This window comes from Suricata suricatta, chromosome 3, assembly GCF_006229205.1.
Source record: "Suricata suricatta isolate VVHF042 chromosome 3, meerkat_22Aug2017_6uvM2_HiC, whole genome shotgun sequence".
NCBI lineage: Eukaryota > Metazoa > Chordata > Mammalia > Carnivora > Herpestidae > Suricata > Suricata suricatta.
Window position 1 is genome coordinate 143,061,524 of NC_043702.1, and position 26,757 is coordinate 143,088,280.

The 26,757-nt window shown below is 39.6% G+C and overlaps 2 protein-coding genes across 3 annotated transcripts in view; both read right to left on the minus strand.

Moving 5' to 3' along the window:
* Window positions 1-7,555, minus strand: part of LOC115288251 (C4b-binding protein alpha chain-like) — a 51,946-nt gene extending 44,391 nt beyond the window's left edge. The window contains exon 1 of one of the 2 annotated variants that reach the window (XM_029935380.1): window positions 7,382-7,549. The gene's annotated coding sequence lies outside the window, so the exon portion shown is untranslated. Of the gene's footprint in view, window positions 1-7,381 lie in introns of both variants that reach the window. The other variant, XM_029935379.1, reaches the window with a different exon arrangement.
* Window positions 7,556-11,723: 4,168 nt separating this feature from the next.
* On the minus strand, window positions 11,724-21,634 carry C4BPB (complement component 4 binding protein beta). Its single transcript, XM_029933122.1, has 6 exons — window positions 21,304-21,634; window positions 20,606-20,776; window positions 19,331-19,507; window positions 14,289-14,382; window positions 12,708-12,834; window positions 11,724-11,935 (listed from the first exon to the last, which is right to left on the minus strand). Exons 1-6 carry the CDS (start codon window positions 21,359-21,361, stop codon window positions 11,783-11,785), a joined length of 780 nt encoding a protein of 259 aa, XP_029788982.1. The 5' UTR covers window positions 21,362-21,634; the 3' UTR covers window positions 11,724-11,782.
* Window positions 21,635-26,757: the final 5,123 nt, after the last annotated feature.

Here is a 26,757-nt window from a genome sequence, read left to right on the forward strand (position 1 = left end):
GCCAGGACCAGATTTTGATCCCCTTTCTTCTTTGTTTGCCCCTCTCTTTTCTCCTTCCTGAACTCTAGTCTCTGTTTTCCTCTTGCTTAACAATCTGGATGAGACAAGAGACAGATGGGGGTAAGGCTGGTTCCACGTAGTGAAAAACCATCCACCAAATCATCTGTGAAATTTGCAAATATGATAAATTTCTCCCATCCAAAGAAAATTGCTATGAACTGTAAACACTGTAGAAATGAGTTTCTTTAATTTTTTATAAGTTCATGTTTGTTGAATTTCAGTGAAATTGAAGAAAGAGAATACCCATAATATTTTTAAAAATTAAATGGAAACTGTTTCTAATTTAAAAAATAAAATAAAAATACCAATGTGTTGGCAAAATAGAATTTGTTTATAAAAACTCAAGAGGCTAATAGTATAAACTGAAAATTACTTATATGAATTGTTGTGGTTGTTATGTTCACAATAAAAATATACACATTAGATATACTCAGGAAATATTCATGAGAATATTTATAAAAACACAGCTATAAGATTAAATCCCTACCTTTAAGAATTTGAAAAGAAATACTTACAATACTGCTACAAAGAATGTATGCATTAATTATGTTCAAAATTAATATATTTCTAATCATTGAGTATATTCAAAATGCATATTCAAAACAATGTTCAGAACTGATTAATGGATAAAGAAGATACACACACACACACACACACACACACACACAATGGAATACTACTTGGCAATGAGAAAGAATGAAATCATGCCATTTGCAGCAATGTGGATGGGACTGGAGGGTATTATGCTAAGTGAAATAAGTCAGTTAGAGAAAGACAGATATCATATGTTTTCACTCATATGTGGAACTTGAGAAACTTAAGAGAAGACTGTAGGGAAAGGGAAGGGGTAAAACACAGTTACAAATAGAGAGGGAGGGAGGCAAACCATAAGAGACTCTTAGATACAGAGAACGAACTGAGAGTGGGAGTGGTGGGGGAGAGAGGAAAATGGGAGATGGGTATTGAGGAGGGCACTTGTTGGGATGAGCACTGGGTTATATGTAGGTGATGAATCATGGGAATCTACCCCCAAAACCAAGAGCACACTGTACACACTGTATGTTAGCCAACTTGGCAATAAGTTATGTTTTAAAAAAAATAAAATAATGTTCAGTAAATTGATAATCTGATAAATTCAGCAAAATGATTTCAGCAAACTTATCCTTCGGGAACTGGCATTCACTCAACTGGCTTCTGGCAAAGAACTGTTCAGGGGTTTGTCTGAGCCCCCATGCTTTGGCTGACCTGAACAGCCTGGATCCATGACAGTCCCAAATACTTTCCTCTGATGCTTCTGCCCATATGACCTGATGGTCCTTCTTCCCTCTTTAATTCCTACTCATTCCGCCAGCCCCTTTTCCAATGTCCTCTTTTTTCTTCCAAGCCAGTCTCCGTATTCCAATTACAACTCAGTGTTTATAATTTTGATTCTGATTTGGTTTATAATGAACATCCATAGTTGGTCTGCAACACTAGACCACAAGGTCCTTGAAGTTAGAGGTGGGTTCTTACTTGCCTCTGCCCCACCTGGTACCTAGCACTGTGCCTCACACAGTTAAAGTGCTCAATAAATATTTGTTGAATTCACATTCAGAAGTATTTAGTGATGGGGTGCCTAGGTGGCTCAGTGGTTAAGTGTTCACCTTAGGCTCAGGTCATGATCTTGTGGTTGTCAGTTTGAGCCCCAGGTCAGGCTCTCTGATGTCAGCACAGAGCCCACTTTGGATTTTCTGTCCCTTCCCCTCTCTGTATCCATCCCCTGCTCACACTCTCTCTCAAAAATGAATAAACATTTTTTAAAAAGCATCTAGTGGGGACCTGAGTGGCTCAGTCAGTTAAGTGTCCTACTTTGGCTCAGGTCATGATCTCACAGTTGGTGAGTTCGAGCCCTGCATTGGGCTTTGTGCTAACAGCTTGCTCAGAGACTGGAGCCTGCTTCAGATTCTGTGTCTCCTTCTCTCTCTGGCCCTCCCTGCTCATGCCCTGTCTCACTTTATCTCTCAAAAAATAAATAAATGTAATAAAAAAATGTTTTTCAGAAAAGCACCTAGTGATAAAATGTTTTAATGAAAAATAATATTGCCCCACATCCTTATCTACTCTTTCAGTGTTTATTTTATCAAGGTCAGAGTTTAACTGATTTTATTTTTTTAATTTTTTTAAAGTTTATTTATTTATTTTGAGAAAGAGAGAGATTGGGAGGGGCAGAGAGAGAGGGAGATAGAGAGAATCCCAAGCAGGCTGTGCACTATCAGTGCAGAGTCTGGGCTCGAACCGATGAGCCATGATCTCATGACCTGAGCTGAAACCAAGAGTTGGATGCTTAACCAACTGAGCCACCCACGAGCCCCTGAGTCCCTACTGATTTTAAGGTAAGGCACACCTGTCTATTAATGAGAACAGACCACAGTGATTTCACTCCAGGCTCTTCCCCATCCTTAACCTGAAGTCATCATATCTTTAACCATTCAGCAGAGGACAGTGAGGAGGGAAAGAATGAACAAAAACTAGTTCTCCTCCCTCCGCAGGCTATGACATGAGACAAAAGGCAGCCACACATACAGACCCTACACTAGGGTGAGGAATTCATATCACTCAGCCTCACACCAAGGCCACAGACACAGTGATCCAAGACACTAGGCACCCAAGAGGACACTATGTGGCCGGGCCCCAGGGCATGGGCTCTGGAGTCAGATCCAGGCCATGTGGATTGAATCTCCTAGTTCCGCCAGATGGGAATTGTGTGGCCCTGGACAGGGTATGCAGCTCTGCTAAGCTTCAATTTCCTCTTTTATAAAACAGGAATGAAAACTCTACATGTTCCTCAAAATTGCTGCAAGGTAGCTTGGTGTGGTGCACAGCTGGAACCCAGAAAACACGGAGAAGAAATGTTAGAGGAGAAAGTGATGGGATTGGGGTTGGCACATGACCCTAACAGGATCAGAATTCCTTGAGTCAAAACATCATCAGAATAATGATGTACAATTACAATGACATTTGCCTACATCACGAGGAAACTTCAATTAAACGCCAGTGCAGAGGAAGGCCCATTGGACTTGGACCAGAAGCTATTGGTTGGATCTTCATTGTGGCCTTTGGAGATCGTAAGACACAATGCTACACCCAGAGCAGAGACCTTGGCACCCATAGGAGCCTGTTCTGGGGGTTCCTTCTTCCCTCAGTCTTCATTGTCTTCCTGAGAGGAACTCACCTACTCCTGTGACTTTGACTGCCACCCATGAATCACTCACAGACCTCTCAGCCCAACTGTCTCCTGTAGGTGCAAAAGCTTTACATGCTTCTTAAACTCCCTTGTCAACAAAAATCTTATTCTGCCCTATTCAGAGCCATATGTAAATTTTGAGTCTTCAAACTTTGAACGTTTCTAAAAGTCAGTGAAAGAAATCTCAGCAAAATAAGGAGGAAGTATTTTGTCTTCCCCTGTCGCTTCACAAAAGCAGATACCTGCGTCATAAAACTGACCTTGCAGAGGTTATTTCTGGACTTTAGAGATAACAGCTCTGCTGCTTGAATGTAACATTTAACTCCAGAAAATCTATAAGTCCAACTGGTTATCTTCCCAAATTATTTTTTTGTCTGGGGTCATGTTTTAATTATATTGCTGTTTTTTACTGTAACACACACCTGTGAGTTTTCTTTGGAAATCCAGAAATAAAATCAGTAGACTTTTCACTTGTAATCCAGAAAGTAAACTCAAACTTTTCACTCTGTTGGATTTCTTTTTTTTAAATATCAGCTTTATTGTACTGTAAGTGACTAGATTGTATGATTTTCAGCACAGAGCATTGTGATTTGATATTTGTGCACCTTGAGAAAGGACTACCCCACTATCCCCTTGCCACCCTGCAGCCCTGCCCCCCATCTTGTTAATGAACACATCTACCAGCTCACATACTTATCCTTTTTTTGTGGGTGAGAACATTTAAGTTCTAGTTTCTTAACAAATTTCAGTTATACATACAGTGTTCTCAAATATAGTCAGCATGTTTTATTTTAGATCCTTGGTACCTCTTCATCCTACAAGATGAAAATTTATAATCCTTTACTAAGTTTTCCATATTTCCCCAACCTTCCAGCCCCTGGTAACTGTGAGATTTCTTACTGAGGCAAAAATCTTTACTCCTTTTTATTTTTAAGCTTCAGGTATAATTCCCAAGGTTCCAACTGCTTCGTTTGTATCTCCCAGGCACCCTGAATCCAACATATCCCAAATGAAACCCACTATCTTCTTGCCACCACGTTTGCCCCGTGTCAAAGGTCTCAGCTAAAGTAATCGTCTCCACGCAGCCTCCCAGACTAGACATCTGAGTCATCCTAGCCTCCTCTCTCTTGAGCCTTCCCATATTCAGGGTCTCCAAGTCCTATTACATTGGCCATAGCAGCACTAAGATCTGTCACTTTCTTCTACAACCCTTGCCCATAGTCCGGGTTTAGGTTCTCATAATTCCCTTCACCCACCCTCAGTCACTGCAGAAACCTCCAAACATGTAAGCCAGCATCCAGGCTGATGTTGTTATATTCCTAAAAATCAGTTTACTTAATAACTCCTATGGTTCCCCATTTACTAGGCTTCCATACCTCTCCCAAACACCCCTCTGTCTCTGCTCACTTAAAACACTGCACTTCAACTTCATGCAGGTGCTTACCTTTCCCAAAACACATCCTGGATTGATTTAAATACCTGCAAGCATTTGCATATAATATCTTATGTACATGGATGTGCTTAACTCCCAAACTCCTCCTGATTCACTGTCCAGATCAAATGTCACCTCCTTAATGACAAATTGTCCAACCTCACTGAGACATATCTGCCTCTTCCATGCTGCCCTAGTATTTTGCTGATACCTTAATTGTAATACCACATTGTATTGTATCTATTCACTATCTATTCACTTTTGCCTCTTAAAATAGATTGTGGGTCCTCTGAAGACAAAGATGTTTATTCAACTTCCTAGTGTTGACCTGATATTGGAGCTGATATAGTAGTTATCCAATAAATGTGAAATAAATAAAAATCAATATAGTTTTACTTTCAGAGTAAGAATGATTAACTACCTTACCAAGGACCAAATGGAATCATGCTGTGAGGTGCTTTGTACGTTTTGAAGACTTAAATGGTACAGTGATCCCACTTTCCTCACTGGTTCTCAGTTGAACTTAAGACTGGTGGCTCAGTGGGCCAGGGGTGATATCCGCAGGTCACCATCACTACTCCTTGTGGTTCCTTGGCAGAACCCACACAGGATTCGGCAGAGCACAGAGGACGGGGATGGAGGCTAGGACTTGTGAGTCAAGGACCTGAATTTGAGCCTCAGTCTTACCACAGTCTAATTCTGTTATCTTGAAGCGGCCATGTCAGCTCCTTGGGTCTCAGTTTCTCACCTCACAAATAATGACAGAAAACTTAGATCATCTTTCCATTCCATACAAAGTCTAGAATTCTATTAGCTGCCCAGTGAAAAGCTAAGACTTCCCTAATAAATACCCTCGCATTTCAATGACATCATCACCTTTTAAATTCCTAGAAAAGTGAAACCAACTCAAGAGCTATAGTCAACATGGCAGGTGTCTGTTGAAAAATATGGTTGATGGGGTGCCGGGTTGGCTCAGTTGGTTAAGCACCTGAGTCTTTTATTTATTTTTTAATTTTTGACAGAGAGAGACAGAGTACAAGCATGGGAGGCACAGAAAGAGAAGGAGACAGAGGCTGAAGTAGGCCCCTGGCTCTTAGCTGTCAGCACGGAGCCAGATGCAGGGGCTCGAACTCACAGAGTGTGAGATCATGAACTGAGCCAAAGTTAGATGCTTAAATGACTGAGCAACCCAGAGACCCTTGAGTGACTGACTTTTGATTTCAGCTCAAGTCATGATCTCATGGCTTGAGATTGAGCCCTACAACAGGCTTTGCATTGATAGCACAGAGCCTGCTTAGGATTCTCTCTCTCCCTCTCTCTCTCTCTGCCCTTGCCCCACTCTTTCTCTCTCAAAATAAATAAATAAACATTTTTTAAATGCTATTTATGGCAGGTGCAGTGCAGTACAACTTAGGAGGTGCTATGAAAATTCTCAGCCCCTAAATTTCTCCTTTCATTAGAGATTATTTTTATTATTTTTTAGAGAGAGTGGGTGGGGAGGGGCAGAGGGAAAGAGAAAGAGAAGGAATATTAAGCAGGTTCCACTCTCAGTGCAGAGTCCAACACAAGACTGGATTCCATGACCCTGGGATCATGACTTGAACCGAAATCAAGAATTGGACCCTTCTCAATTGACTGAGCCACCCAGATCCTCTACTTAGAGATTACTTTTTAAGTCCATCTATTTATTTTGTCTACACTTCCTCTTTTAAAACTTGGATATCTCTGGAAAGGGATATATTTTTCTCCAGTCTCAGCTGATATCTCCTTGTTTACACCTGCACACTCAACCACATCACTTTCAGATTCCAGAAAGAACTTGCTTCCACACTTTTACCTCCTTCCTAGAATCTCTTTATCTAAAATCACCTCCTTTCTTGTGTGCTCATATTATTCAAGTGTATCACTACACTTAATACAACCTTCTCTGATACTTCTGCCCACTCTGGAAACTTTTTTTTCATTCCATTTGTACTACATATTTAGGGAAAGAACAAAACTCAGCTAAGAGTGGTTGAGGAGTTGAGTAGTATTGTGTCCTGCCCAATTAAGAGAGAAGGAAATTCAAGAAGGAAGAGTAACCAACATTGCCAGAATCAGAAAGTGAAGAAAAGAAAGGAAGTAAGAACAATTAGGGCTTCTAGTTTCAGAAACTAACTGGAGACTGACCAATATGTTCTTAATATCAAATCAAAAGATCTTTCTTTGCTTTTGGTGTTGGAGGAGATATGGAACGGTTAATAAAATCTCCAAAGGGCACTGCATAAATTTTTAGAATGTAGACTTTAAAAACTAGGTCTTCCATGAACCCCCCTGGGTAGTGTGATTTACATCCTTCCTCAACTCCCCTTTGTAGAGAGATGGTAAAGAATCAATGAACAAATACACTTGACTTGTAGATACAAAAACAAGAATGACATCTTACTTCCTTTCTGCTTTAGTTTATTAATATGCACTATGACTCCCCCATTTATAACAAAAAGTTTAAGCTCAGAGGGACTAAAAGTACTTTTCAAATCACACAAATCCCTAATGCAGGCCTCCTGAAAAGGTTTCTGCTGAAAATACCCCCAAGTTTCCGTTTGTCTTATCTTTCTAATCTTGCCCTCCTTATAGGGCCAAACCACCAGCCTTTCCCCCCAAGTTACCCCAAATAATCCACTGACCTGCGTGTAGCTGAGGAAGAAGTAGAAGAATCTATTGTGGTCCCTCAGGTTGTTTCTCAAGGGAGGAAAGCGTCTGGATCTCTAACAGTTTTAGCTTCTCCCCAGAACAGTTTACCAGAGCACCCTGAAGCTAGCTAGTAATTGCACCACCAAAGAGCCCCTGAATTCAGCCCTGTAGTTGGCTGCTCAGGGATGGCTGATTATAATGGAAGAGGAGAGACTTTCTACTGGCCTAGTGAATGATTAACAATGGAAATAAAGCACTGCTGTTTGCCTAATCCTTTTCCTCTGAACAACTCTCATCCTTGATAACATGTTGCAATCCCTTATTTGTTCCTCTGCCAACCGTTTCCCCTAAGTGGAAAGATAATATGAATTTGATGCCAGAATTCTTTTTTTTCTTTTCATAAACGCAAAGCAGACATACATGAGGCAATCCAGCTAGCCTAGAAAACTGGGGAGCTGTGGGGTTGAGACTAGGTCCACAAAAATGATCCACTTCCATGATGGTAGGTCTAGCAGGCCTTCCTGGGGCTCAGTGACTGGTGACTGGTCCTGTGATGGTGTTCCTTCCACCTCAAGATGGTAAAATGGTGGGGAGTTTAACAAATTTACTGAATCCCTACCACGTGCTGAGTTGTCTGGAACATAATCTGTACTACATGTTGATTAACTACTACCACCCCCATTACTACTATGTGCTGGCCACCAGATGACTTTAAGGCGTTGGTCTAACATTGAATGCTGCTATGCAGTAACATGCAATGAAGGGCTGACATGTTTGTGGTCACACGGATTTAGGAAGAACCTCAAACCCTGGCATTATCTAATTAATGTATTAATCCCCAGGGTTAAAATTTGTGTGCTCAGGAGATTGCTATTAAAGAGCAAGTTTTCCTGATAACTTCACTTTTTCTGTCATAAACACCAAAAGTCTCATAAAGGCCTCAGAAAAGATGGAGTTGAACCACTCCAGAAGCTTTGACAGAGATAAGAAATTTGAGCTGTTCTTTGAATGAAAAGTGGAAATGATTAGATGCAACTGAGAATGCTATCGGAGGTAAAGAGAACATGAGCCAAGTCACAGGGTGAGACAGATTTGTGGACTTGACCAAAATGAGCGTAGAGGAGGATTCCAGATGGTGCCAGGTCTTGAGAGCTAAGTTGAAGGACATACCACCCGTAAAGTCGAATCTTCAAAATTCCATTTCCCAATCTATTGGAGTGCTTTTCTTTACTTCCACAGTGACCGCTCCGAATTTTTCTCTCCAAGTCACCAAGTGGTCTTCCTCTAGGCAGGTGATTTTGCCTCCTACTCAACTAAACAATAGTTCTACATTAGCTTCCACCCACCTCAAATTTCTCCTCTATTCACTCCTGTTTCAGAAGAGATCTCTTTTGTTCTTTTTCTTATTTTCAAGGTGTCTTTCAGCCTACAATAGTCCCTAAATCTTGCCAAAACCTCAAATTCCATTGTTCTTCTGTCATGAGATGCTTACCCTCCCAGGTCTTCTAGATTTCCTGCCTACTTTATCTCGTTAGTCACTCCTCTGTCCTCTCTGTGGCCTTCCAACCTGGCTTCTTCCCACACTTGCAGACACTGCTCATCCAGGCATGTCTTTATCTCCAAATTCAAAATTTTTTTAACTCAGCTTACGATTTCTCAGTAGCCCCTAACACTGCTGCTAATCTCCTTTCTGAAACTCTTCCCCTTTGTCTCACATTGCCCTAAACCTTCCTGATTCTTCTTTTTTACTAAATGCTCTGTCTTAGTTCTTCTTACCTCCTCTTGCTCTTTCTCATCCCTAAATGTAGGTAAGTCCCAGGTCCTTTTCAAAAAATTTTCTCTTCATATATTTCATTATCGTACCTGCTGTCATGGCTTTACCTACTCCCTATAAGAGAATTATTCCACAACCACCTCTTTATACCTGATTACTCTCGTAAATGCAGATTTACAGGTTTTCTTGCCTACCAGACACCTTACAGGCAGCTTATACTAGCACATCCAAAGGGAACTTCTCATCTCCCACCCAGAAGCCTCATCTTCTGACTCCAACATCAATCCAGGCTTCCAGGATTGGAAATTCCAGGAATGGAATTTCAAACTCAACTTTAAACTCTTTGTCTTCCTCATCCTCCAGTGTTCAATGAGTCAATAAGTTGTTTTTGATTTTCCAGTTCTCCCATGTCTAGTATTCTCTTTTTATTTCTACTGTCACCACCCAATTCATGTCACCACTGTGACCTGCACTAGCCTTTTAAATGGTTTCTCTGCCTCTACTCTTTTCCTACTTTGGCTTGTATATATTACATACTGTTGTGAGAAAAATCTGTGTTCGGCCCCTCTCACTTCCTTTCTTGAAAGCCTTCTATCTCTTCTCACTGCCTACCAAATAAACTTTAAATTCCCTAACATGCTCTTTAAATGCCTCCATAACCTGGCTTTAAAGTATCTTTCCAGTCTTCTTTCTCATTACTTCCCATGCTTTATCCAGGCCAATCCATGCTGTGTGCATCCCCAAAACATGATCCATCCTTCCTGCCTCCGCACAACATTTTTAAAAAAATCATTACTAGAAAGTGTATTTATTTATTTATATTAGAGATAGAGAGCACAGGCAAATGGAGGAGAAAAGCAGAGGGCGAGAAAACTTAACTTAAAATATTGAAGAACTTTAAAAGAATAAACATCTGGAAGTTCATTATCCTAGGATAACTGTTTTCATTTGTGCCTGGTATCACCTGGCCCTTCTCTACAAGAATAAAGATTTTACATAAATGCAATCATAAGTACTTATTCTGTATTCTACTTTTACTTAGGATTATATTTTTAAGATATCCTGATCATCATTAACACTGTCAAGCGCTGCATTACCTTTAGTGTGCCATAATTTACTAAACACGTTCCTAAGATTGGACATTTCAGGTGTTCGCAAGGTCTCGCTAGTATAGACAGTATAGGCAATAATAGAATGAGCACCTTCAAATTAAAAATTATTTTGCCCAAGTTAGATCAATCCAAGGAGTGGGTTTACTTGGTTCAAAAGCTTAAGACTCCTTATGACCCTCTTGTTATATTTCTCAAATCTTCTTCCCGCTTGTGATATCCTCTTACCCTAATTTTTATCTCTCAATCCTACTCACTTTTTAAAAATTATTTATTTATTTTGAGAGTGTGTGTGTGTGTGTGTGTGTGTGTGTGTGTGTGTACGACTTGGGGAAAGGGGCAGAGAGAGAAGGAGAGAGAGACTCTTAATCTCGATCTCACAACCCTGGGATCATGACCTGAGCTGAGATCAAGAGCTGGATGCTTAACCAACTGAACCATGCAGGCCCCCCAGTCCTACTCACTTTTAAAGGCCCAGTTAACTGTGACTCTTCTTAACAATTTTCCTGCCTCCTCTTCCTCCCAGACAGAAGGCTTCCTCACAGAAGCTGAGTTCCCATAGCACATTGTTTTCTGAAAAGTGTACGGGCAATATGTGTATACCTGTCTTGTGTCTATTTAATAGACTGTGGGCTACTTGAGAGTTTCTTGTTCCTATGCCTTATTCTCCTTCATAACTATACCTAGGGCTGTTCCATTATTTCAAGCTCTCTTGGGTGTTTTGTTTATATTTTACCCAGATTTCCTATGTGTTTGGGTAGAGAACAGAGTAAGAGATGGAAGAAGTCTGTCATATCATGTCAGAATGACATCTTGATAGGGAAACCTTAGGATTCTTGCTTCTTCTGCCCTCTAAAAAAAAGGAGAAGAAAATATGTTCACTTATTTTTCACCATCTCAAATTTACTATGCCAGTCTGGGTTTCGTCTAAATACGGTAAGCAATATTCCTACCGAAGATTTACAAACTTGGTTTTGTAAACAGGATATAAAGGAGACTCAGAAGACAGTTTAGGTCCCAGCTCTACTTTTGTCTCAGTAGGTCATTTTAAGGATATAATTGTTCAGAGCCTATTTTCTCAAATTGAGAGGTTAATTTTTTCTTCCTAAGTGTTGGTTAATTTGAGGTTATTCCTTGCCTCCCCATTTGTGTCTCATTAAAATATAAGGCATCCCCCTAGCTGGGATCTGAGCTTTCCATTCTCCGTACAGACAGAAAATTAAACCCTTCACTTTCCATTGATGTGCTGCTAATTCTGGTCTTAAACAGACAACTACCACATAAGAGCAGCACACATACATACTCAAACTCTCTCTCTCTCTCTCTCTCTCTCTCTCTCTCTCTCTCTCTCACACACACACACACACACACACACACATGGTGCTTTATGCAACTGCAGTTGATTACTGTGAAGTTGTATTCCAGTCTAAAGGGAGAAAAATCGGAAACCAGTTTCAGAACCAAGAGGAAAATTTATTCACAGATGATTTTCTATTACCCAGTCTGCTCAGCTATAACATCATGGCACTGTGTCTTGCCTGCAACTCAGCCTTCTTTATTTCCAGAGAGTATTTTAGGTCCTCCATTGTTAAGCCATTTTCCTTCAGTCTTTGCATAAAGGTCTGTATGGCTTTGCAAAGTTCTTTATCCTCCTGAAAGGCAAACTGAAAAAAAAAAATTGCTTAGTAAGTTACAACTTAAGAACTGAGATCCAGCTGTATACTCTGATGCTAATGAGTAGTGTTTAGATCCCTGATCTGGGTCTTCAACATGATAAATCATTTAAATTTTTCTTTTCTTTTTTAAAATTTTGTTTATGTTTATTTATTACTGAGGCAGAAACAGAGTATGAGTGGGGGAGGGGCAGAGAGAGGGGGAGACACAGAATCTGAAGCAGGCTCCAGTCTCTGAGCTGTCAGCACAGAGTCCGATGCGGGGTTCGAACTCACGAACTGTGAGATCATGACCTGAGCTATAGTCAGATGCTCAACCAACTGAGCCAACCAGGCGCCCTTCATTTAAATTTTTCTAGCTTATATATACTTATTATCATCCCAGTAATAAAAAAAGAGGGATCTAAAAACAGGATCTCCATGAAAATTAATCTGTTCAGTGTTTTTTGGAAACTTGAAGAATTTTAGAGACTTTTCACAGCAATACATACAAGTCTAAGACATGAGTTTAAAACACTCACTCTATAAAGTCCATGAGACAATAACTCCTACCAACCGGTGCTCATGGGGTGTTTGTGATGATGGTGGTGAATGAGAACTTTTCATGTAAAAATGTGAGTTAATAGTTTATTTCTACAGTCAGGCCAAGGCCAACCCTTCAGAAACACCCCACAGCGAACAGATATTTACTGAGCATGTACCTGGAGTGATGCCAGGTCCCGGAGTTACGACTGTGAATGAGACAGAAAAGCCTACTACTTACAAGCACCTTCTCAATCGCAGTCTGTGGAGTTGGTTTTGGAGTTCCTTGGATAAACTCACAGAATGGAAGTTCACTGCTCCACTCTCCATCAATGCACCGTTGGTCCCGCGTGCCCACTAAGTGGTACCTGAACAGACATTAGAATGGCAACAACACTTAGCCTCCCTACCTTCTGAGCTGGGTAACTAAGACCGGTTTTGGATGGTTGTATTTCAGTATTTTATATCATGGTAGAATCCACCTTCCTGAGCCTTAACAACTGCTTATTTCAGCAATCAACTACAACCACTCTCCTTGGGGGTGGAGAGGACTCAAGTGATAATTCAACCTATAAAACATGGAACAGTGAGATTCTGGATACGTGTGTTTACACACAGTTGTTGGGTGGAGAGGGTGAGGGATGAAGAGTCTCGTCATTCAAGAACTTAAAAAAGGATCTGCCATCTACTTCCTAAAAGGAGTGGAAAGCTAGAGATAGTCCTCAAATAAATCTTTGGAAGGAGATACAGCTTTTAATCCAAAAAACATGTCCACTAGAAGTTTATAACAAGATTGAAATGCTAGTGAGGCAGCATGACCCTAAGTTAAAAAGGTTGAAGTCAAGGAAAGAGTAGAAAATCTGTCAGCTATAGGATCAGGTTGTCTAAATTAAGGTTAGACTCTAATTAGGGTTATTAAGACTCTATAAATCATTCTCTTTCTTTACTTTTTTTTAAAGGGTATTTTTAAAATTCACATAACTGCAAATAGGAAGCCAGATGGGAGAATGGGGGGCAAGCTGGGACAATAAATCATTCTCTTTTCATACTTCCACATGTTCTGTGTTTCTTTGGGTTTTTGTGCTGAGATTCTTTAGAAAAACATACATTTTAAATATCTTCTTTTGTCTTTTTTTTATAATTTGAGAGACAGAGAGTGCATGCACAAGTGCGAAGGGGCCAAGAGAGAAGGCAAGTGAGAATCCCAAGCAGGCTCCAGGCTCAGCACAGAGACCAACATGGGGCTCGATGCCAAGATCCTGGGATCATGACCTGAGCCAAAATCAAGAATCTATGCTCAACCCACTAAGCCACCCAGACGCCCCCTCTACTCTCATCTTAACTAAAAGAAAAAAATGTAGTACTTCAGAATAAATAAACTAAATACCAGATAAGTACTAAGATAAAGACATCAGTCTACCTTTTACAGATTGGGGACAGCCAGCAGTGGGCTAAAGCAGCTCTCAAAATCAGAATGAGCTCAGATTCCTGAAGCAGTAGGAAGTCTGGGCATGAGGTAAGACAGACTGGGTCACTCCCCAAAACAATGCTACCAGTTAATGGGCAAGATTTTGCTTTGTGTTTTCTTATAATTTTTAAATTTATTTATTTATTTATTTTGTGAGAGAAAGAGAGAAAATGTGAATGAGCAGGGGAGGGGAAGAAAGAGGAGAGAGACACTCAGAACACAGACCCCTCCCTGGGGCTCAAACTCATGAACTAGGAGATCATGACCTGAGCTAAAATCAAGAGTCGGATGCTTAACGGACTGAGCCATCCAGGTACACCAAGGTCTCACATTTGAAAGATTGCATATACTTACCCCTCTTCACAGTGATAAGTAATGTTCGAACCTAAGTTGAAATCTCTTCCCTCAAAATAGCCATGAGCTGGATTCCCAGGAGGGCCACAGTCTCCTGAGAAACAGGAGAACAGGAATTAAGTCATGAATTATGCTCAATTAACAGCCCCTGTTAAGTTTAACTGTCTATGTGGGATCTTGGAACGTGTTCTCTGGTTCCTTCTGGTCAGAATCATGTTTATCCTGAGAGAGACCTTCTCCCCCAGTTCGTTCTCGGAGTGATTACGAATTTCAGAGTGCTTTCTAATTGGCATGAATTTGAAGAGAGGACATTTAAGTTGTAGAGATTGTCAGTGAGCAAGAAAAGAAAAATTATCTCCTCCCTAAGAGAGGAGATAAATGGTGGGAGTTCAGGTGGAGGCTGACATTCTCTGTGGAACAGATCCGTGCAACATGAAAGCTTCCGAAAGGCAGGTTACGGCTGGGAGGAAAGAAGATGAGTCTCTAAAGTTGTGGAGAGAGAGTTGGACAAAGTACTAGATGTTATGAATTTTGGGGTCTGGCTTTTCCTCTAACCATGATTTTACCCTTCTCTGTTTCCTTCCTAACCTATGAGATGAGCAGATTAAATAGTATTACCTCTTAAGTCCCTTTGAGCTCTGAGACTATATAAGTCTAAACATGTAATCAAGGTTAAAAGGAAAGTTAAGAATAATTATGTAGATATATGTTTATGGAAACATAAATGCCTTCAAACCAAGTAGTTGAGTAAAAATAGCAAAGCATAAAAGAGCATGTGTTAGTATAGTACATAGTATATACTACTATGTATTATAATAATACATACAAATAGAAATGCAATTATAATAATAGCATAAAATGCTATTTTTGTAAAATATACTTACACACCAATGTATATGAGCAGAAAAAAACCTGAAAATTATATACCAAAGTACTCTGTTATTTCTGAGTAGTAAGTTTGTAGGCAATTAAATGTTTTCTTTTATCTTCTGTATTTTTCTACAACACAAGATGTTTGCTTTGAGCAGTTAATAAATAATTTTTAAAAGATCAAAAACTGAGTTCAAACGCCATATAGAGGAAAGGGAAAAGGATTCCAATGAGTTGATTAAGGAACCCCAGTACAGACAGGGCTCTCCTGGTAACTTTTAAGAGCACAGTTTTCAACTGAAAGAGATGATATGGATCTTGGGCCTAAGCAGAAAAGAATCTGCTTTGCTCAGGAACCTAAGGAGCTTCCACTAGAATTGGGCGATGAACTAATACAAAAATACAGAGATCCTGCATTTCAGAGCTAGGATGGGAAGTACTCAATGAAAAGAGAGTAAAATAGAAAAGGCCCAGAAGAAATAAATTCTTTAAACCTGTATCAAGCTAATAATGATATGATATGCTTGTAATTTAACTGCCTATAGTATATATGTATGTTTTAAGTAACCCCTAACTCCTTGAAAGAGGCTATATAGAGTTTGTGCTTTTAAAATGCTTATTGGGGCACCTGAGTGGCTCAGTCAGTCGAGCGTCTCTTGATTTCAGATCAAGTCATAATCCCAGGGTCATGGGACCTAGCCCTGCATCAACCTCGGTGCTGAGCATGAAGCCTGCTTAGGATTCTCTCTCTCTCTCCCTCTGCCCCTCTCCTCCACTCACTCTCGCTCTCTCTCTCTAAAATTTAAAAATTTTTTAAATAAAAAATTTTAAAATAGCAACAGAAAACTGCCTGTTATTTTAATAACTACTGCCAAAATACATCCACAGAATGATACCTGTCTCCCTCACTGACATAAGTGACTAGCCCATCATATCTAGAATGATGTTAGGTGAAACCATTTTTTTATTTGCGAATTTGCTCAGAAAAACATGTGTATCTAATTTTAATATTCATGTCTGTAATTATTAGTTATATTCATTGCCCTTCCATAAGTCTGAGGAATATAAATCCTGTTTGGGGGCTAATCTTGGAATTGTCTAGCCTTAAAATTTGCCATGAACATCAGGGAAGGGAAGCAAAAATAAGATAAAAACATAGAAGGAGGCAAACCATGAGATTCTTAAACACAGAGAACAAACTGAAGGTTGCTGGAGGGATGTTGGGCAGGGGGATGGGCTAAATGGGTGATAGGCATTAAGGAGGGCACTTGGTGGGATAAGCACTGGGTGTTGTATGTAAATGATGAATCACTAAATTCTATTCCTGAAGTCCTTATTACACTATGTGTTAACTAACTAGGATTTAAATTTAAAAATTAAATTAAAATAAAAAAATAAACATAAACATAAAAAATGGGCCCAAAACTTTAACAGAAATCTCTTAAGGAAGATATACAGATGGAAAATTAGTATATGATAAGAGGCTTGGCATCATTGTCATTGGGAAACGCACATTAAAACAAGGAGATACTGCTATACAACCATTAGAATGGCTAAAGTCTGGAAACTGACAGCACCAAATGCTGACAAGGATGTGGAGCAACAAGAGCTCTCCTACATCGCTGGTAGGAATGAAAAATGATACAGCATTTGGCAAGGCAATTTGATGATTTCTTACTAAACCAAATACACTCTTACCGTAAAATCCAACAATTGCACTCTTCGGTATTTATCCAAAAGAGTTGAAAACTTACATCCACACAAAAACCTGCACCCAATATCTATAGCAGCTTTATTCATAAATGTCAAAACTTGGCAGCAACCAAGATGTCCTTTAGGAGGTGATTGGGTCCATAAACTTGTGGTACACCCAGAAATGGGATATTATTCAACGTTAAAAGAAAATTAGCTATCAAGCTATGAAAAGACATGGAGAAACCTTAAATGCATAGTGCTAAGTAAAAAAAAAAAAAAAAAAAAGCTAATCTAAAAAGGCTACATACTGTATACTCTATGATTCTGGAAAAGAAAAAATTATGGAAACAATGAAAAGATCAATGGCTGAGAGGGGTGGGGGAAGTAGAGAGATGAATAAACAGAGCACAGAGGATTTTTAGAGCAGTGAAAAGTTGCTGTGTGATATTATAATGATAGATATACATCATTACACGGATGTCCAAACCCACTGAATGTGTAACACCAAGAGTGAATTTTTAGGTAACTATGGATTTGGGGTGAATATGATATATTAACATTGGTTCATCCTTGGTTAAAAAAGAAAGTACGGTTCTGGTGAGTGATGTTGATAATGGAGGAGGCTGTGCATATGTGGGGGTAGGGAGTGTATGGGAAATCTCTGTACCTTCCCCCCAGTTTTATTATAAATCTAAAACTGCTCTAAAAAACTAAGTCTTAAAAACATAAGTCTTTAAATACATAAATCTGTAATGTTAGGTACGTACCCTTCCAAATGAGATTTTAAACTTAACTTTTTGTTTTATATCTTTACATTTGAAACTCTGGTAAAATTACATCATAATACCAGTCTGTCCATCCAGGATCATGGTATATCTTTTATTCAAGTCTTATTTTATGTCCCTCAGTAAATTTTCATATAGGTCTTGTGAATGGAATTACTTGTACATTTCAGTATTCGTATCATAATTATTAGAAAGTAATACAATTGATTTTTCAATATTTATTTGGTGTCCAAGAATGAAGTTTTTTAATAGAATTTCTTGGATCTTTTAAGCATATTTTGCAAATAAGTATATCCTATGTCCCTACCAATCACTCTAGGAATCTATCCCACAGAAATAATAGCACAGACATAAAGATATATGTATCTGTATACTTATATAACATTCATTTCAGCATTGTTTGTAATGGAAAAAATATAGAAATAGAGCAAATGTTCATCAATACTAGAGATGTGGAATACATGGTGTATCCACATTATTTTTTAAAAGCAGGAGATAAAAAACAAATAAATAAAAGCAGGAGATAAAACCACATATACTGATTGAAAAAGATTCCCATGTATAATGTTACACGAAAAAAAAGCTATTTAAACAAAACATAGCAAAGTCCCATTTTTGTAAGCACATATGTGTGTAGATATGCGTGCATATGTTTATTTTAAATGTCTGCATAAACATAAGAAAAAGTCATGAAACAAACACATTCCAACTAATTTCCTCTGAGAACTGTGTATTACTGTGTTAGAAAGAGGTACTTTCAACTCTACTTAAAAAAAGTATTTTTTAATGTTTATTTATTTTTGAGAGACAGAGATAGAGGGTGAGCAGGGGAGGGGCAGAAAGAGAGGGAGACACAGAATCCAAAGCAGGCTCCACACTCTGAGCTGTAAGCACAGAGCCTGACTCGGGCTCGACCTCATGAATCACGAGATCAGAACCTGAGCCTAAGTTGGACGCTTAACTGAATGAGCTGCCCAGGTGCCTCTCAAACCTTATCTTATATTATTTTGCAATGGATGATTTATGGTCCTTTTCCCCTGTTTTTATTTATTTTTCAAATAAGAACTTTAAGTCATTATCATGAAACAAACAAACAAAAAAAGCCACATGCCCCAAACTATCCTACTTGAGAGGGGGAAAAAAAGTGTCTATTGTTTGGATGTTGTTCGTTTCACTGGAACATGTCATTTGGGGTGAGTTTTAGCTCTGTGAGCTCCGTTTGTTTCTTAGCTGCCTCCTAGATCCCAGACCCTTCCCAGATAAAGAAAGAAAGAAGGAAAGAAAGAAAGAAAGAAAGAAAGAAAGAAAGAAAGAAAGGAAGGAAGGAAGGAAGGAAGGAAGGAAGGAAGGAAGGAAGGAAGGAAGGAAGGAGGAAGGAAGGAAGGAAGGAAGGAAGGAAGGAAGGAAGGAAGGAAGGATGGAGGGAAAGAGGGAAAGAAAGAAAGAAAGAAGAAAAGAAAGGAAGAAGAAAGGAAGGAAGGAAAGAAGGAAGGAAGGAAGGAAGGAAGGAAGGAACGAAGGAAGGAAGGAAGGAAGGAAGGAAGGAAGGAAGGAAGGAAGGAAGGAAAAAGGAAGAAAGAAAGAGAAAAAGAAGGAAAGAAAGAGGAAAACATCATCGCAGGAATGTGGCAAAAGTCTAGGGTATCATTCTGATCAGTATCTTTGGATTGGCACTTGTGTTCTTATACTTACTGCTTTTGCAGATGGGCAAGGGAGGCATCCATGTGTGGTTGTCCATGCACTGACTCCAGTTGCTGCCCTTAAGGATATAGTTCTCATTGCACGTAAAAGTGATTTTTTCACTCACATTCACAGGACCCAAGGAACTGGGTTCACCATTCACCAGCACAGGGTCAGGACAGTGGCCCACTGAGGAAGAAAACAGGAAGTGATCTGGAAGATCAGGAGGAAGTCCACCACTGCAGAGGCTAGACCTCCTCAGACTTCACTGAGAGAACAGAAATCAGAACTAAAACTTCTCTTTTTAACAGTGACTCCTTCATGGTATCATACCGATGCAGGACATGAAGAGACAAGGTTGGCTTAAGTGTGGTAGGAAATGTCTTGGTCATGCACAAGAATGAAAGTTGGTGCTTGAACGTACTAAAAGTAATTAAGCACATAATTGGAAATGATCAGTGGCATGTTCACCGTTCTGGTAAGCGTTGCTGAAAATACTTCACCCTATGTTGGAGGCAAGTGTTTCCTTCCCTTTAGGCCACAAATATACACAATACTCATCAGTTTGTTCTTTGTTTCGTTTTGCTTTTTCCCGGTGAAAAAACAAGAGAGAAGATGAATTTGCTCAGATAAATAAAGGATAAACGTTGGGTGTGCTTTACTCTAGGTATAAAGGAGAGCAAACCCAACTATTCCTAAAACTACTAATAAGGAAATTGCCTATTCTCTGTCTCCACAGACACCACAAATGAGTTTTGTGAACTTGAGCAAATCACTTATATCTCAGTTATCACATCTGTAAACTGAGAACATAAATATTTCCCAGTTCAAAAGTTATATAATGGATGAAACAAAATATGATATATTTACTTCAAAATAATAATAATGCAAAACAGAATTGTAGAGAAAAAAGATTCGTTACATGATGATTGTTGAAGCTCAGTGATGAGTACATATAGATTTTTATAACATAAAAATTTCTTAAGGAGTATGATATTAAACAAATTACAGCTCCCCAAAAGGCAATTTTAATATAGAGAGGAAATGTTTTCCTCCCTGCAGGGGTGATTGAGGGTAATTCAATTAATCAACTACTTGAATCAATACTGAACAAGAGCTGATCGTGCGCCTTCTAAGAGAAGTTCCACCCTGGGGCACATTAAAAATTAATTTCCAGAAGCTGAGAATTTTTTTCTTATAAAGTTTTGTCATGGCCTACTGGAGGTAGGATGCAAAAGAACGGAGTGAGAGGACACGATGTTACAAAAAAACAAAGGTTCAACTTACACTGGCATGTGGGAGTGGTAGTATTCCACTCCCCAGAGGCATTGCAAGTAAAGCTTTTCTCTCCCACCAGGTGGTAGCCCTCAATACAAACATATATCCCCAGAATTTGTCCTTCCTCCTTCATTGCAACAAATATGCTATTTTCCACCGGGGGAAGTTCGGGACAGCTCTCTGTGAGAGGAAAAAGAAAACGGATTCACTTGACATATCACGTACCGTGAGGAAGCCCTAGTGGCCGTCTGAGTGTCTTTTTCTTGGATTGTTGAGTCTGACTTCTTGTACTCTTCCATGTCCATGTCCATCCACATCCCTCCCTTCCCAATAATTCCCAAAGTTTTGTTTTCAAAAGAATAGCAGGAATTACATTCAATTCAACCATAAAGAAACAATTCCCTTTCCAAATAGCATTTCTGGAGTTTGTAACAGGTAAGACCTCTCCAGATTGTGAACTTGGTATTTTTACTCCCAGAAGAGAAAGAGCAAATAAGGAGTGAATCACCCACTTCATAGAGCAGAATTATCATTAAATATTTACTAAGCCCCTACTGAGTACAGAGCATTAGGCCAAGTCATTTGATATTTTTCAATAAAGGAAATATATTTCATTAACTTAAAATTCACTAAAACCGTAGACACCATGCTTCAAAATCTGTAGACTGATATCAAATATTTTATAAACTAACCTTAAGCATACGCACCGTATGAGGCAGGAACCAGCCACACGACCACAACACAGCACACAACCCGCAAAAACATCTTGTGATCAGTTGCTTGATCCGGGCTGGAATTCACCCAACACAGACAACACCGGTTTGGATCAAAGTAGATCTTCCAACACCACGTCAGAGAGATACCAATCGCCTCCCTTCTGGAGAAGATATGGTACTGATTTCTCTTCCCTAGGAAGAATGGAAAAAACAAAATTCCACCACAGGAAATAAAAACAGCTGTGAGGAAGTTAGTACAGGAAGGGATTTTGCAAAAACACGAAAGAGTGGGTGATGGGCTGCCGGTTGTAGAAATTGCCCGACTCTGTCCTGCAAATCCAGTTGACCAGTCTCTTTGAACCGCAGACTTGGGTCAGATGGTTTTACCATAACCGTCTCTTCTGTCAATATTGGCTCCTGTTTACCATCCAGCTTCCCGGGACTCTCTCCAGCGCTGCGTGTGGGGGTGGGGAGACCAATCTCTGTGCTTTTCCAAGTGAGACACAGCTCTGAGTGCCACCTCCTCCCCGTCTCTCAAATACCAGGTGTCCCAGCAGCACAGAACACTAAAGACTGGGAAGTTCAAGGAATTAAACTACCCATATTTTCTCTGACCTTCCAGATCTATGGCTTCCCAGCAAGGAACTGATCCCAGTCATTTTCAAACCCGAGAAAACTCCAAAGTCCTGCAGGGATACTTGGCCCTCATTTGCCAGGCCTGTGCCAGGATTCCATCCTGTGGGGCTTTGGAAGTCAGGATTTAGCCTGAGTCCAGAGCCAACCAAATGATTTGCCAAGGAAAACGAAGGGAAAGCTTTGGTCTCGGGAATTAAAACATGTAGAATTGCTTTTGGGCACTCCCACCTTTTATTCATGGTTATTATAGCAATTAGCTGGTTGTCTGTGCTCCAATTATAAAGTTTGGGGTAAAATTCCTCCAAATTTTTATGCTTTAATGAAATAATATAAAGCATCACAATAAATATAAAGCATCAAGACACAGTAAGGTCTTTTGGGGTTTTTTTTAAATGTTTTTTACTTATTTTGAGAGAGAACATGAAAGTTGGAGGGCCAGAGGAAGAGGGAGAGAGAATCCCAAGCAGGATTCATGCTGTCAGTGCAGGGCGGACGCCAGACTCAATCCTACCAACTATGAGAACAGGACCTGGACAAAATCAAGAGTCAGACACTTAACCAACTGAAGCACCCAGGTATTCCTGGACACAGTAAGGTCTTAAACGTTTTTCTCTTCTCCATCCATTATCATTACTTTATGATGATTTGTTCATGTCTTTCTCCCACAAGAGACTCTAGGACAAAGATTGTGCTGAGTGTATTTGTATTTCCTTTCTTGACACTTCATAATGCAAAGCAGAATTGTCTGCTAAGTAAGTACGAGCAATGCAGGACAAATAAAAAGAACATATTCATACAGAAATTTTACCCCAGCCCCTCACATCCATAATCATTTATTGTATATTACCTTTCTGATTTCTCCATATCTTATCTTCACTCAACTAATATGTGAGTTCCTATAATGCAAGTACCTTATTGTTGTTGTTGTTAAGTAGGCTCCACAGCCAGCAAAGAGCCCAATGTGGGCTTGAACTCACAACTCTGAGATCAAGACTTAAGCCAAGATCAAGTCAGACTCTTAACTGACTGAGCCACCCAGGCACCCCTAGTACAATTATCTTTTAAAGTATAATTCTCAGGGGCGCCCTGGGTGGCTGAGTCAGTTAAGCATCCAACTCCTGATTTTGGCTCAGGTCATGATCTCATGGTTCCTGAGACAGAGCCCCACATTGGATTCTGTGATGACAGCAAGAAACCTGCTTGGGATTCTCTCTCTCCCTCTCTCTGCCCCTCCCCCCTTGCCCGCTTGCTCTTGCACTCTCTCTAAATAAATAAACTTTTAAAAAATGAAGTATAATTCTCAGAAGAGTAAATACATGACACTCATGTATACTTAGTATACAAATGAGTATGTGGCAAAGATTTTACTCATGAATTAATGAGAGAATAATTAAGAGGCTACCTCTAATTCAAAGAAGAATTTGAGGAACAGAGATTTATATGTTCAGTCAAAGGCCTTCTAAAATGACTGTTCTATTCAATGTAAAACTGGTTTATATCATACATGGCAACAACCTGTAATATGTGGAATCAGCTTTTCTCATGGATGGAAATTAACTGAATCTCTTCTGGACAAAATTTATTTGCTTTGTTATCAGGAATCATTTGCATTGTTTCTAGAAAAAGAACCATTTGCATTCTTATCCATTGTCTACAAATTAACCTCTAATCTTGTAGAGGTGTAAAAAAAGACTGATAGTCAATCAAAATTACACACTCCTATGACGTCGATAATCCCAGAGAAAGTCTACAAAATAATACTCAGTAATCTACTGAAAAATTTCTCTAGTGGTTTCTTTTTAACTCTTTTGTCAAGTTTTGAGTAATTTTTCTTAACACACTACATATTTTACTTCTTGAGGAATACAAGTTCCCCAGTGTCTAATGTAATATTGCTTATACAATAAATGATTTAAAAAATTGAAATTTTTATTTACTCCTAAAATTAGGAATTTGTTGATCCCTAAATAAGAAATTCCCAAATACCTAAGAAAATAGAGCATTATTACAGGAAATAATTGCAAGTAATTCTTCATCTCAATGGTTTATTTTGGATCCAGATTAGGGCTTCAGAAAGGCACTGTATTATTTAGACTATTGTTTTCCTAATATTTCTCTATGAAATGTAAAAGTATTTATACTAGGTGAGATATATAGAGATTATAAATATCCTCACAGAGTTTAGGTCAGATTTTCCTGTCAAATAAATTAGAAGAAAATGTTGTTTTCAAAGATTTTTGTATTTTAAGATTACATATAAGGGAGTATAAGACTATGTTTTACTACAAGCATCCAAGCTTAGAAAAATCAATAAATGAGAATTCACAAATGCTTCTAGACATTCGGACATTAAGGACAATTTGATAGAATCCAAATTGTTTTCTGGAGACCTGGGGTAACGGGTCAAGTGTGGAAGTTGTGCTGACTGGTTAGCTTGCCCAACAAAGGAGTGGGCGACAGTGATTAGTGGAAGACATGAGGAGGGTAGTGGAGACATCAGCCAGGGAGTCGTGGGGAGTTAAACTGTTGTGTGCACGTGAGGTTTTAAGAGACCTGGGAAAAGACATTTTAAGAAGTTCTCTAGTATGTTGTGAGTGGATTGGTCCCTTTGGTCTTCGTCAAGATAATTCAGAAAAGATTTAAAATGCGTCTCCACCTATTTTTTTTTTTAATATATCAAGTTAATGTCTCTTGAATGTCTCACCAAGAAAAACCTGGGTCAGAAAAGTAACCTTAATGCAGATTACGTGAGGATAAAACTAATATAAATGTTTTAGAAGGTCTAATTGTTCATGAAACATTGTAGTATAAGCTTTGGTGGTGAATCAAGACAGACATGCACTACAGCAAGAGACTTAGTGTGGCCTCTGTGCTCCTTCCTGCTGATGGACATGCAGACATGATTCCTGAAGCCCGAATAGCGAGGTTGTCCTACTGGGGTAGAACCACTGTGAGGATGATGAGCTAACATCACAGAAGGACAGAGGGACAGAGGGACAGAAGGTCCTGGGTGATTGAGGAAGCTCCATTCCAGTCCTAGACTGCTTACTATCTCCACACTGCTTCTCTTCACACTTGACTGTAGATGAGAGAAACCCTCGGTCCCAGACAAGGTGCTGTTATCTTGAGTTTTCTGGCACCTTCACCTTCTAATCTGAAACACTGATGAATGCAAGAAAATAAGGATCTACCAGCGTTTGAGTAAAATGACCCAGGAATTTAAATTCAGAAAGGAATGTTTATGAAATTGCACTCAGAGACTGTTTCCCTTTCCAGCGATAAATTCCAAAAAGGCAACAGACAAAAGAGAAGAGGATGCAAATGAAAACTGAATGTAAATAAGAAAGGAAGAGGATTGCTAATGAGGAAACTGCAAATGGATAAAGACTCTCTTCCCTGAATGTAGCTGTATGGTCGGTGACGGCACTACATGTTTTGAGGCGAGGGTCTATGAGATCTGCAACACTGCTTCCCAAGGTTCCTGTGCTTTGAAATTATTTAATCTCAAGGAGAAACTGGTCTCTTGAATCCGACCTAGTTTTCTTGGGTAAGGTGCTGCATACTACCAACAGGGCATGTAGGGAACCAGAACGGAGCTCTGAAGTGAGCTGCCCTGCCTTTGGGGATGAGCAGTGTGGCATTGGCTTCACAAAGACACAAGCAGACACACTCTGCACCTTGAGGTTAAGAAAAAGAAAACATGGGACACACCCCTGCCTATGCTTAGTGATGCTCTGTTAAAATACAAATTCCTAAATATTCTACAATGTCGGGTTTAAAATGTAAGCGTTTCAGAACCCCATATATTCTTCTCTGCTTAAAAAAGTATCAAATGTCTCGATTTTTTTTTAAATGTCAAAGAAAAGAAAGGGAGCTGGGCTGTGCACATTATCATCTAGCTCCTGCTTTGCTACCCTGAGGTTATGACGTCCCCTAAACTGTATGTGAAATTTACATGTATCTACCTTTGAGGGTGGGGGTAAGAGGGCCCTTAGCTTTTGTCAAATTTTCAAATGAGTTCAAGACCAGGAAAGTAGGTTTGTGGCGGGATTCTCCCAGAGTGACACTGAGGCTTTTCTTTCCAGGAAGCAACTTTATTTGTGCTGGTACTGCTCAGGTGGGTTCATACGGAACAACCACGTGGCATAGTTTTTATATGTTTTTTACTTCTTTGTCTCCCATACATGGTAACACACAAACTCGTAGTCTGATTAAGTGGTCTCATGTTACAAGGTCCTGAGGGATGTTGTCACAGAAGCATATAGTCAGGTTACCTTGAGGGTGTTTTTTTTTCTTTCCTAGGGAGGGGACCCTACCAGAGGTGGGATGGTGCAGAACACTTTGAGACAATAAAGCATGGTGATGGCTATTGCTGCACTGCCACAGGAAGTGCCGGTGGGGTGGTCACCAACCTGGGCAAGCTAGTGAGCCTGAAGGCTAACCTCCTCACAGTGAGTCCCCAGCGAAGATCTGGGAGAGGTTAAAGATTTGATGTAATAATTAAGGCTACAGAAATAAGAAAATAATGACCTTCACTCAATACTGGAGCACTGTCTGTGGAGTCATTTTTTAATTCTGATATCTTTATTATTATTAAAGTTTCTGGCTACATTAATAAAATAGTCTGAGGGCACCTGAGTGGCTCAGTCGGTTAAGCAGCCGACTTCAGCTCAGGTCTTGATCTCACGTCTGGTGGGTACGAGCCCTGCATTGGGCTCTGTGTTGACAGCTCAGAGCCTGGAGCCTGCTTCAGATTCTGTGTCTCCCCGTCTCCGTCCCCCCCCCCCCACTTGCACTCTGTCTCTCTCT